This window comes from Glycine max, chromosome 13 (assembly GCF_000004515.6).
Source record: "Glycine max cultivar Williams 82 chromosome 13, Glycine_max_v4.0, whole genome shotgun sequence".
Classification (NCBI taxonomy): domain Eukaryota; kingdom Viridiplantae; phylum Streptophyta; class Magnoliopsida; order Fabales; family Fabaceae; genus Glycine; species Glycine max.
In genome coordinates, this window is record NC_038249.2 from 25,604,571 (window position 1) to 25,624,477 (window position 19,907).

Genomic DNA, 19,907 nt, shown 5'->3' on the forward strand with positions numbered 1-19,907 from the left:
CTTCCTTGTTGAAGTTAATGCCTTCCTCGATGTATCATTTTTTTTCTTTTTCCCTTCAGCAGTTTTCCTATAGCTATTGCTATAGTGAATACAATTTATCAAAACTTAATATACACACTAATAAAAGAGAAAAAAAAAGTTAAAACTACTATTATTATTACTTTAATATATTGAAGGATTTTCAATTTCAACTTAAATACTTTGTTTGTTTGCTTGAAAATATTGAGGAAAATTGATTTCTAAACTTTTTTTGGGAAAAAATGTAAATTATATTAAACCCAAATGATACAATAATAAACGGGGCATACCCCGCAGTTAAAGAAAATCAAAAGTCTCCCTAATATAAGAAGACCTATATCAAGATGCTAAAACAAATGCAATAGGTGCGTTTGTCTATACATAAGAAACTTAATCTTGCTAATAACCTCTATTACAAAAAATTGATAATCTTCAAAAATCAGCTTGTTCCTAGACAGCCAGATGCAATAGACTCTAATTGCTATAGCCAGACAACGTAATTTTCCTTGAACACCTGATGTGGATCTGCCCCTAATTAAAGAGTCAGTAATGCGCTGTAAAGAAGTGAAACGCCTACGGAAAGGAGCCAAATCACGAATGTGAGCCCAAACTTAGAGAGATTTCCTGCAAGAAAAGAACAAATGAACATTTGACTAAGGCTCATTTGAACATAAAGGGCAGAGGGAACCCTTGTTCAAAAAAGCAATTTTGTCAAGAGTAAGCAGCCGATTCCTTTTAGCAAGCCACAAAATGAAAGACATCTTAGGGGGGATTGTTGAGTTCCATATAACAGAACACCAACTAACAGTAGGCTTGACACCTCTAATGTATTCATAGACTTTGCCAACAAGCAATTGTTCATTAGTGCTCAAAGATTGAATCCTCTTCTTGGCCTTGATTTCTAAACTTGGTAGTGGTGCTTGTTGTGCTTTATTAATGTCTTTATTTTTTCTTCCATAATCTTTAAAACCTCTTTTTCTCTGAAAAGTCTATCTCATTAACAATTATCAATGAACAACTTAAGTAATTGAGTAAATTATACTCGCACTTCTTGTGTTATTTTTTTCAAATTATACTTGATATCCCTCTTTTTTTTGCACCTAACAAAAACTTCATTAATTGTTTAACTCACATTACACCTAGACTCTCTCCCTCCTATACACCGTCAAATGACTTAACAAAAAATAGGCACATGTTAGTCACATGACTTTTAATGAAAATTTATGTCTAAAATACTCTCATCTTCTTCCTCAGACTCGCGCCCCCTCTGTTTTTTCAAATTGCACCCGACACCTCTCCTTTTTTTCACCCTACAAAAAACACCTTAATTGTTTAACTCACATTACACTCAGACTCCCTCCCTCCTAAACATCGTTTAATAATTTAACAAAAAGTAGGCACATGCCGATCTCATAATTTTTAATGAAAGTTTATGTCTAAAATACCTTCATCTCCTTCCTCTTAACTCTATAAAAGACATGACACCATTTTCATCTTGAAAATATTTTAACACTCTTCCTTCTTTTTCTTTTTTCTTTAATTGGACATAAACACAACTTTTTGTTGGACGTGAATCCACATTGTTGGACGTGAATCCACATTTCAAGCATACAATATGTCATTCACATACAACGCAATGAAAAAAAAAATCTCATTAACCTTAAGGTATATAAATTGATCAATGTTAGATTATTTAAAACCAAATAGGTTGCCATCAAACTACAAATACCTCTATCTAAAAGGTTGCTTCAACCCATAAATGAGTATTTTTAATTTACAAACCATGTGATCATTACCACTAACGTTAAAACCCTCAAGTTGGTGCATACCTCCTTACTCAAATTACCATATAAAAAGTTATTTTAACATCCATTTGATGTTGTTCTAAATCAAGATGAACCATAAAGTGCCATTATAATTATGAAGTAATCCTTAGTTGGTAAAGGTGAAAAAATCTAATTAAATTTAATTCTATCTTTTTTTAGTGAAATCCTTAGCTATCAAACTAACTTTAAATCTCCAAATTTTACCTTCTGATATTTTTCTAGTCTTGAAAAATCTACTTACAACCGTTTGCTTCACAATTTCCAAGTAACTCAACAAGCTCTTATACATCATTAGTGGTCATAGATTGCATTTCTTCATTCGTTGCATGCATCTACTCTCAAATTAAGGACAATAAACAATTTTATGATAATTTTTCTACTTCATAACACACCCAATGTCAAGAGCATTCTTATTAAGATGAACCATGAAATCATCAGAATAGCATGTCACCTATGTCTAACTGACCTTCTTACAATAATTTACTCAACTAGATCAACAAATTGTGGAACATTAACCATGATATAATGATTAACTATATTTTGAACTCATGGATTACTCACATTCTCAATTGGAATGTGAGCTTCAAAAAACATAGTAAACATGGCACTATTATCATGGTCAAGCATCAATAAAGAAAATATCTTAGTAAAAAAAGCATCAACATAATATCATAAGATGATGGATTTTGCTATATAAAGGTCCAAGAACTTAGCATGCATGAACTCCACAATCCTAGTGATCTTTGTCATATCCTTGAGCGTGAAATTATACCTTTTGGCCACACCATTTCGTTTAGGACTCTTAAGCATGGCATAGTGTGGAATTGTTCCACTATATTGCATGTGTGTAGCAAATAATCTCATATGTTACCTCATGACATCATATTTACCTTAATACTTTCCTAAAAGAAGATACATAAAAGTTATATTTCAAAACCAATTTAAATCTAAATTCTAAGATTAAGCATACACCTCCCACTAATTTCTTACCTTCATTTTAATTTTCTTTGCATGTGATCCCTTCAAGCTTCAAAATCTTTCTAAAGATACAACAATATAGGTTGTAGAACCAATATCAAACCCTTAGGAGTTAATAGGGGCACATAGAGTGATAAAATGTAAGTTAAGACACAACAAGTTACCAATTGTGAGGCTAATATAAGAACACATTCACTTTTGGACAGAATGCACTAATTAAGGTTATAGCCTTAGCCAAAGCCTCAAGTGGGTTAACATATAACAACACACTAAATTAAGAAAATGATCTCTTGTGGACAAACCAATTTCTTAACCCAATGTACTCTCCAATAACACCATCCTAAAATTAAATTATTTAGACAACACAAACATACTGAGATATATTATATGACATATATAACTTAGGACGTAACAAGCTATAAATAATGAGATTGGCATAATAGCACATTTAACTTTAGGCAAAAAGCATAAACTAGGGCTATAATCATGCCAAAACCTCAAACGGGTTAATCTATGAGCACACACTAGATTCAAGAAATAATCTCCTTTCGTTAGTCAAGTTTTTTTCAATTTTAAAGGATTCTGTTTAAAAATATATTTCGAATGGATCTATGATAAAAGTCCTAATAGGTCTATTGATAAAATATGGAATTTTAAGCTTCAAAAGTCATGGTTCATACATATTTCACCTGCATTGTATTTTTTGAATTTCTCCTTTGTACTCATAAAAAGTTATTGAAATTGTTCTCCATAAATTTTTACAATCTTACTCTGCAAAAGCCTTATGGTTTTGTGTCCTAATTTTCTGAAAATAATTATTTAAAAAACATAATAACCTAAAAAATTATTTTCAATAAAAAGGAAGATAATAATACAAAAATTAGGTTATAAGTGATGTAACATTGTCTATGGGTCTTTGATGTCAAGTATAAGAAAAATGAGCATAAGAGTTATAACATTACATGAAAATAGGACATATACTTTGTTTGTTTGCTTGTTGATGCTATGATCATCAATATTGTTGTGCAACAAATCACTAGAAAAAAATGGGCAAAATAAGGAGAGGACTCGATAGTCACACCACTAGGGTAAAAAAAGTGTGTTCCCTTCAGATAAATGAAAAAAATTCTCAATCTTCGAAAATGCATATTAACAGCAAAGCCTTTCTTCACGTGATACCACTCTCTATCTCAATTATCGATTAGACAAGTTGCAGAGAAAATAAAAAATGATAATGATAATGAAGGGAACCTAGTTTCGAGTATATATTAACTTTAGGTACCTTCCATCATGGGCCTAAAGGTTAAGGGCTTACACTATTGTCTACATGAATCAATATTAGGTGTCCAAATACCATTATCAAATGATCATTATGTTAATTGGATTGGGTATCACATAATAGATCACATCATTAGTCCATTTTCAGACAACCTATAAGCTACAATTGATTGAATCACATTAGATTAATTAGAAATATTTTAATATTGATTACCGTAAAGTAAAGTTGACAAAATGGACTTGACCTAATAGGTTGGCCTGACTAGCCCACAATTAGGGTAGATTGGGCTAAAAAAAATACATCTCAAATAAAAACAAGTCTTTCTGGCTCAACTCGTATAGCCCGACGAGCCAAATGGACTCAAGCCTGATTGATCCGACTAGTAATATATAATAAATATTACTTATAATCCTACTTATAAGAAACAAATTGTAGTGTAAAATACACTACAACTTGTTTCCTATTTCCTATAAATAGGACCATAGGTAATATTAAATAAAATATAATAACTTAATAAGTAGTATTTAGTATTATAATTTATATTATACCCCTTCTTTCTTTTTTCCCTTAGTTTCAAAAATCAAAAGTAAATAATTACTTGAATAATTGATTGTAAAGGAGAGGGTGAGTGACAAAGTGAGTACCTACCTGCGATTTACGAGGGGCGTCCACGAAAATCACAAACAAATGCTCAATTCCTTTTGTATTCATTTTTAAATTAGCTGAATAAGCTTTGTGTCATGCCAACTTGGCATAGGGCTAGGCCGGGCCTAAGATATCCTAACCCACAAGAATATGGACTGGGCCTGAGCTGGTCCAATTTCACTATTTGACCTGATGGACTTGGTTTGGTCATTTTGATAGCCCTACCACAAAGTATTGTTAAGTGTAATAATTAATTATTTTGGTACTTTTAAAGAATTAGATCAATTTTTCATTCATAAAAAATGTAAAATGATATACTTATACAACCTAAAAATACACTACTAGTATTGGGTCTATTATTATGCCCCACAAGGTCGGGTCAATGTAAAATTTGTATTTGTAGTTTTACATAACCGTAGAAAGTGAAAGACATCTAGTAAAATGTCATGAAATATAATTGAATTATTAAGCATGTCAAATCATTCTATTTTATTGTGATAAGTTCATAAAAATGTTATATGTGCAAGTTCAAATAATGAGTTATGACATTTCCAAATAAGTCTCTAGCATTATTTTCTAGAAAAATACCTTTACACAAAGGCCTTTTGTTAAAAGGAGCAATTATCTCAAACAATCTCCACCCAATCCAGATAAATTGCACCTTGTTTGTTGTTAGAGTTGATTACATTGACCATCTAAGGTTTGTCTTTATTATACTCGATACCCCTCCATTTTAAAGCATTACTTTTAACCTCTTACCCTAAATGTGTAGATGAGCAAAAAAGGTTATGTCCAAAGACTTGCTGGTGGGTTTGAGTATCGACGTAGAGGTTGGAGGAAACAACTCTGCCTCCATCAGAGGCGACTACGGTGCCGAGAACAACATGTTATGGTTCTACACCAATGTTTCCTTTGGCTCAAGTTCTTGTTGACGACAGTGCTCGTGATGAGCCTCTACTTCATCGACTTCATCATCACACTCCACATGTTTGACAAACTCTAGCGCTCCAATTCGTCATTGGCGTTTGATTCCACTTCTCAATCATAGATCTTATTAGGCTTCTTGTTTGATTCATTTTTTAAATTTTGTAAATTTCCCTAAAGCTTGATTATGCTCCTTGATTCTCTAGCTGTGAAATGATTGGATCTTTTTGCTGTTGAAGGAAGTCATGTTTGACCTTTTTGTTTAAATCAATCTTTGCATTCATATTTTTATCCATTCTATTATTTCATTTTTTGCTTAAATTTAATCCCTTGTAGTGTGTTTTAACTTTTAATCCCCGATTCATGTGAGATTTGTTATAGGTTTCTCTCTTAAACAATGACACTAAGCTACTTGGTTTAATCCCTTATAGTAAATTTCTAATGTACTTGAATCAATTTGATTTCACTAAGGGCGTGTTTAGTACAAGGGGAATTTTTTCGTGTACAGGAATCATTGTTATTGAGATTCATGATTTCTAGGAATAACTAAATTTCTTTTGTTGATCATACATATTGCGAAATAAGTTTCTTCGAACATTGATCCTTATTGATTTGTTACCTTTTAGTGAATGAGGAATCCCCTAATTTATAAGTATGCATATCAAATATCTCAAAGGCTCTATTATTGTAAGCCTCATGAGACAACCCAAGCACACAATGTGATCTATCTTTGTAATATTTGATTCCCAATGCAAAAGAAGTCTCACCTATATCCTTTATGCTAAAGAACTTAGTTAGCATCTGCTTTGTCTCACAAAGTATACTAGGTTATTTCAAACATACAATATGTCATTCACATACAACGTAATGAAAAAAAAAATCTCATTAACCTTAAGGTATATAAATTGATCAATGTTAGATTATTTAAAACCAAATAGGTTGCCATCAAACTACAAATACCTCTATCTAAAAGGTTGATCATACATATTGCAAAATAAATTTATTGAGAATATAAAGTAAAATATTTTATTTTCGAAGATCTTTAATTATTTATCTCATTATATAATTTAATATGTATAACAATATTTTTATCTTAATTAAATTTTATTTTTATTTGAGAAACTTAGATTTCTACTTCTCCCATGAGAATATTTTCTTGGGAAACTTGGTCAAAAAAATTTTCAAAAAAATATTATTTTCTATGATTGTTATCTTTTAAAATCAAACCAAACATGGGAAACTAACATTCTCAATTTAACTCTTCAAAACAAAAACATTCACAACTTAAAATTTTAAGGAAATTAAAAGTTTTCTCTTGTATGCTTCATAAGATATCAGTTCAATTTTTTGGCTGGAAAAATTAGAGCTTTAGTAGAAGAAACCCACAAACAAAAAGTGGTTTGCAACATGTGTTTATGTTTATTTTTATGTGTCCGCTAGAGTGTGTTTGATAGAGGGAGAAAAGAAGAATAAAGAAAAAATATGATGGATACCACATCTTCTACACTAATTTTTTTGTTGTTGTAAATGGATAATATTATTCAAAGACTAAAAGCCTTTAAAAAAACAAATGTGAGCTATATCAGCTCTTATACAATAAAGTTTGGTGCAAAAGAAAAAAACTTGAACATTAACATCAGCTGACAAGGCATGCTCAGCCAATTCATGGCACGAGTTAATAAATTCAGCACAGGCTTTGAATCTGAGTCAACCCTTATGTTCATGAAACCTCTCGATCATGCCAAAAGCGAAGACCAAGCCAAATAGCTTTCAATTCAGCGCTACTATAATTGAACATCCTCCAAGATTTGAAGAAAATCCGTAAATAAAGGCACATCTGCAGTTACTGCCCCATCACAATTAAGGGCAACTTCCCTTTCCTTGGGAGCTATCCATTTAATCTCCACCATATTCGAATTTAGGTGTCTGGTGTTTATGAATGACTTATAAAAAGCAACACTCTCATAATAAGACCCTGCCATAGTACACACCTTGTCTATGGAATCTTCCACAAACCCTTTGGAGAACCATTCCACCACATAACACCAAATATAAGACTCCACTGTAGGCCGTGAACCTCCAAGTTCATTGAAATATTAACAACCATTCTTTCCAAAATCCCCCCATCCTTTCTAATAAAGAATTGCAATATTCTCATGTCTTTTTCCAACTTATGTGAATTAGATTAAATAGCATATGTATCCCTAATGTAAAATTTAACTTTGAATATTAAAAAAATCAGCTGAATAAAAAAATGTAAAACTTAACTATAAAACAAATTTAAAAATCATATCAATAATTATCTTTAGCTAATTAATAATTTAAAGTTACACTAATAATAATATATACAAAAAACCAAGTTTTGTTTCAATAAAATTTCCCATAACACTTACAAAAAATACAAGAAAAATTAAAACAGTTTATCGAAACAAAAAAGAAAATAGAACTTCAGTATCTATTTATTAATTTTGTAAGAGAATATTTAAGTGATAGTAAGTGATTACTATTTTGAAAGATTAAGCTAAAAAATAAGTTTAGGGAAAATTAATTAAGTCCGCGCCACCGATTAAAAAAAAAAGAAGGCTGGCCTCGTTGATTTCTCTCTCTCCGACAACCCAATTCCAGAGAGAGAGAGAGGATTCATTCAACCATTCCCCCTGATACTCAGTCACACCTGGTTGTAGTTCTAGTGAGAGAAAGTGAAATAGAAAGAGGAGAGAAGAAGAAGAAATACCAAAACAGAAAACCAATGGCGAGTTTTAGGGTTTTTTGAACACACTGCGATGATGGAAATGCCTGCCAGAAGATCCAACTACTCGCTCCTCAGCCAAATTCCCGACGACCAGTTCTCCGCCTCCGCCGCCCCCTCCTCCTCCGGCGACGGCAAGTCCGCCCGCGCCGGTAAGTCCGACCGCGCCGCCTTCGACTGGGACCTCGTCGCCGATCACCGGGCCGCCAACCGGATCGGAAACCTCTACTCCTCGATCGGCCTGCAGCGCCAGTCCAGCGGGAGCAGCTACGGCGAGAGCTCGCTCTCCGGCGGCGGCGACTTTTATGCTCCGACGCTCTCCACGGCGGCGGTCAGCGACGTCGACGCCTTCGGATACCTCCACGACGAGCGGAGCAAGTTCTCGGAGGTGGCGCCGGCGAGGATCGCCGGCTCCTCCTCCGGGAAGAGCTGGGCGCAGCAGACGGAGGAGAGCTACCAGCTGCAGCTTGCGCTCGCACTGCGCCTCTCGTTGCACGCCACGTGCGCCGATGATCCCAATTTCCTCGATCCGGTGCCGGACGACGCCGCGCCGCGGCTCTCGTCGTCGGCCGAGGCGGTTTCGCATAGGTTTTGGGTACGTTGATCGCTGTACCTCTTTGTTTGCGCGGCTTGGATTGGATTGAATTCAATTGGATTGTGATTGCGAATTCCGGTGATGGATTTCGCTATTAGGTGTTTTTGAATCGTGTGTTGATGAATTGCCCGTGAAAAATAATTTGGAAGCGTGAGTTGACATGGGTGTAGTTTGACTCCGGTAAGTTTCATTAAGTGCAATGTAATGTAGCATGAGATGAAGCTGCAGTGGTTCTATGATTGTAATAGGTTTTTGTAGTCTGCGTCAAAGGGAGGATCAATCAAATTGTGCTTGACGATCGCAAACTTTTAGAAGTTCATTCACACTGGTTGGTTGGTCCTTTTCGGTGAGTAATTGGAGGAGATGTAGTTTCAATTGAATGGAAGGGAATTGCATTAGTACAAAACTGTTAGGAGTTAGATGGAAGGGGATGGAAAATTAGTTACTGATAGTTAGAGTAAATTAGTCAGTTATAACAATTAGTTAGATATAAATAGGGGTAATTAAGATCAAGGACTCAAAGGAGGATTCTATCTTGTATCATCCGTAGGTTGAGCTTATGCTCTTTGTAAAAAAAGAAATCCTTCGTGAAGGGGAAATCCCTTGGAGGAGGGATCTCTCTCCTATTTTCTGTTTTTTTTTCCTTCCATTTAGTTCCTAGCAAAAATCCTCTTAAGAAGTTGTGTTTTGTTTATCTGAAAGGACGGAGTTGGATTTTGAATTACGCTGTTGAAGTCTAATGGATATCATGCTCCTTTTTTCTTTTCTCTTCTACCCCCCTCCCCCGTGACATCTGCTCCTTGGGAAAACTGTTTTCTGTTTGCTGTGAATTCTGGGCAGTATGGGTAGGCTATTCTCTTACTGTGTGCTTACCATATTTCTGATGCTTATCTTGAGTTATTTTCTCGTTGTTGTGCTGCATAAAAAATCAATATTGGAAAATGTAATTCTTTTAAGGACCTTCAAAATGTTAATTTTTATATTTTGGTGTCATTGCGGGGGTGCAGAGTGTACTTGGTCATACTAGAGGAAATTGCCACCAAGAAATATAGTCATAATTTCTGAACAGATGAAGTTGAAACCTGATTCTTGAGTTGTTGCATGAATTATGTTTAAGAGGAAAAAATATCCCTTCACTCTTTATTGTACTACATTTTCTTTTTTAAAAATTATCTCTAGTTTTCCCAGGAAAGTTGAGGGAGGAAACTAGAAGTTGTTTCATTTTGGTAAGATATGCAATTGTTGATTTTGTGTCTTGTTAATAACGTGCACCAGGTGAATGGCTGCCTATCATACTCTGACAAAATTCCAGATGGCTTTTACCTGATTCATGGGATGAATTCCTTTGTCTGGACCTTGTGCACTGATCTGCATGAAAATGGCCGAATTCCATCAGTTGATATGCTGAAGTCTGTGAATCCCTGCGTCGTTTCTTCACTTGAAGTAGTTATGGTGGATCGACGCAGTGACCCCAGCTTAAGAGATCTGCAAAATAATGTTCATAACATTTCTTGTACTAGCATAACAACAACAGATGTTGTAGATAAACTTTCCAAGCTGGTTTGCAACCGTATGGGGTGAGCCTCCTTGACATTCATGGCTTGACCTATTTAACTTTTTGTCTGGTCATATCTGTCTAACTGTGTTTTATTGCCATAACAAGTGGTTCAGCTTCTGTTGGGGAAGATCACTTTTTTTCCATCTGGAGGGATTGCAGTAATGATCTGAAAGATTGCTTAGGATCTGTTGTTATTCCCATAGGTAGTCTATCTGTTGGCCTCTGCCGGCATCGTGCTATATTATTCAAAGTAAGGCTCTACTTTTCTTTGGCCTTTTAAGGCTATGATTATGCATGTTGACTTGTTTTTGTTTGCTGGCTTAGTACATGCAATTGTATATAAGTTGTTTTTTAAATGACTTGCTTTATATTCAATATTTTCAGGTACTAGCTGACGCCATTGATTTACCATGTCGAATTGCTAAGGGCTGTAAATATTGCAAAAGGGATGATGCTACATCTTGTCTTGTTCGATTTGGGCTTGAGAGGTATGTGCTTTATTGCCAAGCACATATACTTTTCTGTTAATAAGTAGACTGCAATGTAAAAATTAGTTTCCATGAGTTCTGATGACCATGGAAAAGGACTTTATATAATTGGTTAACATGTTAACATTCTGTTTATTGACATTTTAAATATATCTTTATTAATGGTAATATTCCTGACACCTCTCATCTTACATAATCTAAATACAGGGAGTATCTTGTTGATTTAATTGGAAAGCCAGGAAACTTATCTGAGCCTGATTCCTTGCTCAATGGTCCATCTTCCATCTCATTTTCTTCACCCTTGCGCTTTCCACGACTTAAACCGGCTGAACCTACCATTGATTTCAGGTCATTGGCCAAACAGTATTTCTCGGATTGTGTGTCTCTTGAGCTTGTCTTCGACAACAACTCTGCAGGTGATATTCATATTTCCTGTTAATTTATGATACTCTACATCTGGGAGTGTGAAAGATCTACTAATGGCCTTCTGTTGCATTTATTAAGTATTTAGGATCCAGGTGTCCCTGATCTTTCCCTTTTTAATTTCCATATTTTTAATGAAAGATGAAATCATTTTCTTTAAGCTAGTTACTCTCTGATTGGGTTGAGGGCCCAGACCAGGACTAGGGCCAGAGGCAGGTATTGGACTTGGATCCAAAGAGGCCCAAGATTTGGAGGGTTTATGTTAGGAAAAAGAAAGTGGGTCCCTACACTTGGTTATCTGGGTAGGAAGAGTTAGTTGCGTACTGGCTGAGAGCCATAGATCCCGGATAGGGGGAAGGTTACTGGGAGGAGAGTGTAGGGAGTGAGGAGTTATTTTTTGCAATTGCTTTTAGGGTGAATTGTAGGCAGAGAAGATTGCTTTTTCTGAGAAGCAGCATTCGTGCACTGGAGTATTTTTTTTTTTTTTTTGCAGGTGATATAGTTCATTAAGCTGGTTTCAGATAATAAAGCTATCAGTTTCTGGTGTTTAATCTGTGGTTCCTAACACACTTTATAATTAATTTGCTTGTCTACCAAATGTTAAAGTGTTATAGCTTTCTTATTTGAATTGAACTCTTTCCATTTGTTGATTTGATCAGTTTATAAGCACTAAGATTAGATGGCAGGTGTCTGTATTTTTGTCCCTTTCATATGCTCACTGCAATTAGCTGACAAATAATTTTTCTAAACTTGGAAATTGCAAGAATATGGTTGCCTACTAAAAAAGAAGTTCATGATTCTTCACTGTGATGTTTGTGCTATATGGTGTTCCATGTAAGTTGGGTTCTGTATTGTAGAATTGGGAGAACAGTTCAAGTTACTCAGTCAAGTTTATCAAATATCATTATCAAATTCTTGATTTATTGTGATGAACAGGGGTTAACATCATTTAGTCTGTCTACAGAATGAAATTTGAGTGACTATATTTAATTTGATTTGTAGTAAATTTGCAAGTAAATCAACATCTGGAATAGTTTCAAAAAGCACGCTTTGAATAAATGTTCTTGTTGCTTGTTCGACATTAGTTTTAGTTTTGCTTGTCATCCTGTAATCTGGTTTGCAATTATGTATGATAGTTATTTAAACTTTAACTTGGTGCCAGTTTAGGATACGCTAAATTTTATATCACATGAGTCGTTGCTAATGGAGATTCTGGATTCTCCATTTCAGAACAGTTTGATGGGAAGTGCAAAGACAGCAGTAACCCTAGGCCAATTTCGTCTGATAGCAATAGAAGTTCTCACCTTCCTCTGCATCCGCAAGATTCTCATCCAAGCTCACGTGAACAAGGTTCTGAAACATATCAATCATGTAACGCTCCTCAGAACATTGTAGACTCAACTCTGGGAAAGTATCCACCACCAATAAAGCATAAGCGTCCTGCTGGTATACCAACCCCATTAGCACTTACAAATACTAATGATGACATGATTGAGGGCAAGAGGTTTGTTGAAGGAAGTCAACTGATTCCTAGCAAACATGCTCGAGAGCTTAACTTTGACATGGAGGATTTGGACATACCATGGAGTGATCTTGTCCTAAGAGAGAAAATAGGGTCAGGTATATCTTCTCCTTTATAACTTGCAATTGTTTTTTTGGGGGGGACAAAAAGAGACATACTATTGTAGAGAGAAAAGACAATATGAAAGGAAATTAGATATTGTCCTTAGTAATGATAGTACAAAAGAAGAAACAGAAAAAGTAAGCCTGCTCATTAATGCAACAAAGCTCCCCAATCCATATGCATATTTGACCAGGGGCTTTCATTGAAGAAGTCATGATTCATAAAACCATTCAAAATATTACATCCAATCACTTATACCACACCACCATAAAAAATTTCCTTGCTTCTGCCAAACCTTCTAAAGTTAATAATCATCAAGATCTGATCCTAACTTAAATGAGCACAGTAATTAATTTTTAGTAACATAACTTGCTTCTTCTAGTGGCATGATCTGTGTAATTAGTATCAGTAGTCATTAAATTGAAAGTGACCTGTGGTATTTCAGGTTCTTTTGGAACTGTACATCGTGCTGAGTGGAATGGCTCGGTAAGCCAATCTCTCTTAAATTGATGCTGTATAAATGTTACTCCTAACATAGTATTATTATCCTAATAGGCCCAGCTCAATGCACATCTAGTAGTACAAGCCCGGCCATTGTTACACTGGCTTTTGCAGTAAAAGACCAACCATCAGTAACTATGTATTTTATGTTTTCTAATTAAGTTGCACTTCAAAAGACCAGAAGTTTATTTGAAAAAATTCATCCGCCAAGGGAATTAGATGTTTTGCTCATGGAACTTTCCATCAAACATTTATTTTTTTCTGCAAATTAATAGAGCCTTAAATAATGTTGCTAAAGTGGCATATTTTTTAGGCTTATGTTCTTTTGTTTTCAAGTCTTTTAAGCTTAATTTCTGTCATCATTTGGAATGTGTATATGTTGGGGTTTTGGGGGTTATATATCCTCCTAGAGGACTGAACTTTCCAGGATCATTAAAGTTTGTAACAAAAAGTGTTTCAAATATATATATATATATATATATATATATATATATATATATATATATATATATATATATATATATTTACGTACACACACACATAATTATAAATATATAATTTTCTTTTGCTTCCCTCTTCCTCTCAACCCTGTTTTATTTTTTGCTGTTCTTACATCCTTCAAAACACATCATATTGCAGGATGTTGCTGTGAAAATTTTGATGGAACAGGATTTTCATGCTGAGCGCTTCAAGGAATTCCTAAGGGAGGTATGCTTGAAAGTTGAAAGTCCTAACCCTGCTTTATTTGCTTTTTAGATATTTTCTTGCTGTTTATTTGATCTGTGTTTTCCCTTCTCTTGGTAGGTTGCAATAATGAAACGTTTACGGCATCCAAACATTGTTTTGTTTATGGGGGCAGTCACTCAGCCTCCTAACTTATCAATTGTCACGGAATATTTATCTAGGTTGTACTCCTCTACCTGTTCCTCATCCCTTTCCCTAAAAGAGGGAAGTTTTTCAAGGCTATAGGATTATAGGATATTTTGACCTTGACATTCTAAGAGTTCTTGACCTAAGTGCAGGGGTAGCTTATATAGGCTTTTGCATAGATCTGGCGCCAAAGAAGTATTGGATGAGAGGCGTAGGCTTGGTATGGCTTATGACGTGGTATGTATTTAAAAAATAAACTATACTGTTTCTTCTTTTTTAGTATTTTTTGAATTATAATGTCATAATCTTTGTATTTTTTTAATTAACCATGTGTTATTTTATCATTTGCAGGCAAAGGGGATGAATTATCTTCATAAACGTAATCCCCCCATTGTTCATAGAGATCTGAAATCTCCAAACCTTCTTGTTGACAAGAAATATACAGTGAAGGTAAGAATGAAGTTTTCTCTAGTATAAAAATTACAAATAGTCTTTAAGGGTTTCATATAAATTATTTGTCACCCATGGCAATAGGATTCCACTTTCTTGCTGATAGTCTCACACCGATACAAGCCAAGAATTAGTCACAATGTTCACATCTTTTTTGTTTGAGCATAACTTGAATGTAGTAAGATTTTATATTTGCTCATGTGGTCAGGACTAGGTTTCATCTGGGGAGGGAGCTACCTTCTTCCCCCACTTGTCTCAGGGAATTTGTACTTCATCCCAAAAGGAAAATGACACTTCTGGCTTCCGCATAGCATATGACAGCCCTTTCTGTATTGTCTAGAGAGATGGAGCTATATTATGAATAAACTATTGATTTGATTGGCTTTTCTTTAAATAGTAATTGACACTTTTTTCCTGGTACATTCTAGTAATAATTTGATATTTTGATTTGATCTCGGATCTTTATGAACTGGAGGAAGATTGTGTTTATTGCAAAATTTTCTTTTTATTGATAAAAGTTTCAGCCTTCTGTTAATTTGTTGTGCTTGTTTTGATTCAAATTTGGAATGTTGTTGAAATTTGAAAAGCCATATGAAAACATGTGTACTGTATTGGTCAATTTTTTTGTGGATGTTTTTTCGTTGGGGAGGGTTGATCTGTTCTGTTGGACATTAAGGGAGATTTTCCTCCCCTCTAAATAATAATGCCTTCTTTTTGTAGGTTTGTGATTTTGGGCTTTCACGTCTGAAGGCCAATACGTTTCTCTCATCCAAGTCAGCTGCTGGGACTGTAAGTTCACATTGACTGCAGATATTTCTGTTTTGTACGTCTTATGTTTCAGAAGTAAGTTTTATAACTATATTTTTAATTTTTCTCCTTTTCCTCCCTTAGCCTGAGTGGATGGCTCCAGAGGTTCTTTGTGATGAGCCATCGAATGAGAAGTCCGATGTTTACAGCTTTGGTGTAATCTTATGGGAGCTTGCAACATTGCAACAGCCATGGGTTAATTTAAATCCAGCACAGGTTTGTTGTATAGCTGTGATACATGATATTGTAGTATGTTTATGCTTAATAGTTCTATTATTATTATTATTATTATTGTTATTGTTGTTGCTGTTATTATTATATTGTTTTGGCATTTATGAAACTTGTGATGTGAAATGAATGTCTATAAGAATATATGAAATTGAAATAGCGTGTGGCTGGAAATAGAAATCTGAGAATGATTGCAAGAAGTGGATATTGGTTGAAGCATGTATTGGACAAGCCAATATTGATGGGTGTATGGTTGAAGTGTTAAGGTTGTGTCTGAAGTATTTTTTTTACTTTTGAGTGTTATCCTGTTTCACGGTGGTCAATCTTTGTTATATCATGCTTGCTTTGGTTGCATTTGCATGCACATAGGTAAATCTTTGGCCCAAGTTTATTCTAAATGAAAGAGGACTGGGCCTAATGGGCTGCAGGTGTATGAAAGAAGGAATAATGGGCAGAATCTGTTATAGAGAAAGTTGTCAATATGTTGCTTTTTCTGTTTTTCAGTGTAATCACTAATTAGTAGGGTTAAGCTCTGTTGTAAGGAGCTAGATCCACCTTTTCTCTTCACATATATAGTTTTCTACTACATATTCATTTATTTTGCTTCAATGTCACAAATGCATATGGGCGTGTAGGTTGTGGCAGCTGTTGGCTTTAAGAGAAAAAGGCTTGAGATCCCACATGATGTGAATCCCCAAGTAGCTGCGCTAATTGAGGCTTGCTGGGCCTAGTGAGTTCAGATGCATCTACCTTTATGTATTCCACTTCAATATTTTGTCATAAAATTTTATTGATATTGGTTTACTGCAGTGAGCCTTGGAAACGTCCTTCTTTTGCGAGTATTATGGATTCTTTGAGGCCATTGCTCAAACCCCCTACACCTCAACCTGGTCGTCCAAGCATGCCATTACTGACCTGAATGGTTGGAACGCCAAGTTGCTTTTCGTGCACATATGACAGGATTCTATTGGTCTTTGATGTCTAACAAGATTTCACTGCTTTAGTTGTCCCTAGGTACGTGCCAAATTCCATAATGGTGTTCTTGCCAGCACTAAATCTAGCTTGGACCTAGTATTTCTCAATTTTTGGTTGTGCCGTGGGTAAGGGGAATGGTCATCGATTTTCTAGTGGAAATATGACCTCATTATAGTTGGATTGGAGCGTACACAATATTTTGTTATAATTATTTAATTTATAAATCATGCTGAAGTGCTTTTACAACTCAATAAGGGCCTCTTTGGGTAAGCTTTTTTAGAAGCACTTCTTTAGAAGAAAATGAAAAGAGAAAAATGAGATGAATTTCTTCATAACCTAAAATGAACTATTCATTAGCTAACTAACTATTAGTTAATTTGTAAAAGTTTTCTCATTTAATTTTTCTAAAAGATGAGAAGACATTCACAAATTAGTTAATGGAGAACTAATTTTAACTTATGAAAAACTTATTTCATTCTTTCTTATTTTCTTTTCTTAGAATTGTTTCTTGAGAAGCTTATCCAAAAATAGTTTTATTTTTATTTTGTCCCTATTGATCATGTGTCTAACCTCGTGGTCAAACTAATGCTGTTCATGTCTTTTTGGTTGCAGGGTCAATTGTATATTTCTTTAATTCAGGTTTAAGAATATTGATTTTCAACGCAGAGCAAGGATACTCCACACTCCCTCTTTGTTGTTCCAAACAAATTTGTTTGATTAGGTGATCTTGTAATTTTACCGAGAAATGTTTTACTTTTTCTTCTTTCATAATTTTGTATGTAAAAAAATATTCCGATTGTAATTACATTCAGTTAATGATAAGCAGCTTTGCCAGCGCCAGCTGTGTACACCCACATTTTTCTGCATGCTTGGATCCGTTGACTCCGTTAAAATACACTCTGTACTTGAGTTGAATTAATTCCATGGTGAGAATACTTTTAAACCAAATAAATGGTCCCTCCATCTGACATGTACGCTATTTCAGTATTTTGGTATTTTGTCTTTCTGCTCCTCGTAAAGGAATGAGCACCAGTTATCTTGCGCAACATACGATTCATTATACTCACTCCACTTTTTGCATGGTTTTTTATAATTCATGGTCGTCATTTTAGAAGTTTGGAAAAGAAAAACAATCCATTAACCAAATGATAAAAGGACATATCTAAAATGTAGACTTTGTTTTACACTAAATTGAAGCATAAAAGAAATGCATGTTAATGTACAGCTAGTGCTTAAATAATTTATCATTTGGGCATAAGAGATGATCGAAAACTCAAACCACAAAACAAAAATAACTTGAACAGAAGGAATATATCCATTGAACAGGTAGAAGCTCAAGGGGATCAGGAAAAGAATGGTAGGGGGCATAGAGCCTCATAAGTTCTCGTTTTCAAGCCAGACTCTGATAACGTAAGAATGGTAGGGTACATTCGGCCTAGAATTCAATTCTTCCTCAATGTCTTGTTTGTTTTTTAATCTGCATCCCTTGCGTTAGATTTTAACAAGCTCGGAATTCACGTAAACCTTATATATTAACAGAAATATAAATATTGTCGCAGCTAATTTGCATTTTATAATCAAAATTAAGCTTACATCAAAGAGAAAGGGCAATTTTTTTTCCTTCAGAAGAAAGAATCGGAACTCTCCATTTCAACGAGATCGAATAGGGATAGCTTCTAAATTTTGCTCTGCCAAACCAAAAGATGAATCTGCTCCGTTTGACAATTTCTTTTAACGTAAATAGTCACTTTGGTTCATGTAGCTTGCATTTAGTGATAATTTCATTCATATACCATGAAAATGATTAATTTAGTACACAAAAGTGTAAATGTACCGACAATTTAGTCCAACTATCAAGTTATTTATGTTTTCGTTAATTTTTTTTTTACAATTTGACCCTTGAAGGATAACGTGACAAATTCACATGACGAAAGTGAACTCTTTGCTGACAAGGCAAATCAACATGTGCATGTGATGTGCCATGTTAGCCAAGAGTGTCTTGGAATAAAATGCCAATGATACTTTTTTTACGGTTGAATTTTAAATTTGTGAAGCTAACAACTATTCTACTCAAGAGTTGATTCTTCTTGATTCCATAGTAATAGGTTGTTATGCAACAACAAATTGATGCTTGATATTTGTAACTAAATGACAAAATGGTCCACAACTTTTATAAAAGTGGACACTCACCATAAACATTGATTACAAAATCTAGATTGGTTTCATCATCATCATAAAAGATTCTTCATTGTCATCGTATAGTCCATCATTATCCTCTCCCATCTTCATTTTTTCGCACATCATCTTGATTATCATCTCCAACGTCACCAAAGAAATCAGTCATTACTTTAGTTGCTACATCTTTTTTTACATTAAGACCACCATAATCAAGTTGAATGTCATACAAAGGATGAACAACCTCTCCAAATTTGTGAGCCACTACATCTCCTTCCACACTATCCACGCCACCATCATTGTCTCTATAATGAGCAACAATGTTTTTTGTTATATTATCAATTTCATTTAGCATATCATCTCCAATGCAGTCATTTACACCCACATCCTCACCATGAAACACTTGTTTGTTTGTGTTGTTAATTAATGACTCACTAACAACATTAGACACACCTTCTATTAATATCTTCGGTGTCAGGAAATAAATATTCATACACAACATTATCATTCACACATCTGGTGCAACAAAGTAATAAAATAACCTTATCTTACGAAATTGCATCTCGTCTTCAACGCACAATCAAATATACTTTTCAAATGACAACCAAAAATAAAATGCCACTATCTATTGGCAAGTCATCAACATTGCAAAAGGGTGGGGGACGAAGATTTACCACCAACACTTACCAATTGGTCCACAATGCATAAAATTTACTTTTGTCATATGGATTTGTCACATCATCCCTCACGTGCCACATCATTAAAAACATTAACAGAAATAGAAATAACTTAAC

General features: G+C 34.6%; 1 protein-coding gene across 1 annotated transcript; it reads left to right on the forward strand.

The window, feature by feature from the left end:
• The first annotated feature begins 8,202 nt into the window (after positions 1-8,202).
• Positions 8,203-17,757, forward strand: LOC100800648 (serine/threonine-protein kinase CTR1). Its single transcript, XM_003542487.5, has 16 exons — positions 8,203-9,014; positions 10,290-10,591; positions 10,678-10,822; positions 10,957-11,060; positions 11,268-11,476; positions 12,714-13,103; positions 13,553-13,593; positions 14,248-14,316; positions 14,413-14,513; positions 14,631-14,715; positions 14,830-14,928; positions 15,649-15,717; positions 15,820-15,951; positions 16,599-16,693; positions 16,774-16,977; positions 17,551-17,757. Exons 1-15 carry the CDS (start codon positions 8,454-8,456, stop codon positions 16,880-16,882), a joined length of 2,511 nt encoding a protein of 836 aa, XP_003542535.1. The 5' UTR covers positions 8,203-8,453; the 3' UTR covers positions 16,883-16,977; positions 17,551-17,757.
• Positions 17,758-19,907: the final 2,150 nt, after the last annotated feature.

Bases quoted from the DNA above. Each gene is read 5' to 3' on its own strand.
- LOC100800648 (XM_003542487.5), top strand. From the start codon at position 8,454: ATGATGGAAATGCCTGCCAGAAGATCCAACTACTCGCTCCTCAGCCAA. The intron at 11,477-12,713 runs GTGATATTCATA...TCTCCATTTCAG, and splicing joins CTTCGACAACAACTCTGCAG to AACAGTTTGATGGGAAGTGC. The intron at 16,694-16,773 runs GTGAGTTCAGAT...GGTTTACTGCAG, and splicing joins ATTGAGGCTTGCTGGGCCTA to TGAGCCTTGGAAACGTCCTT.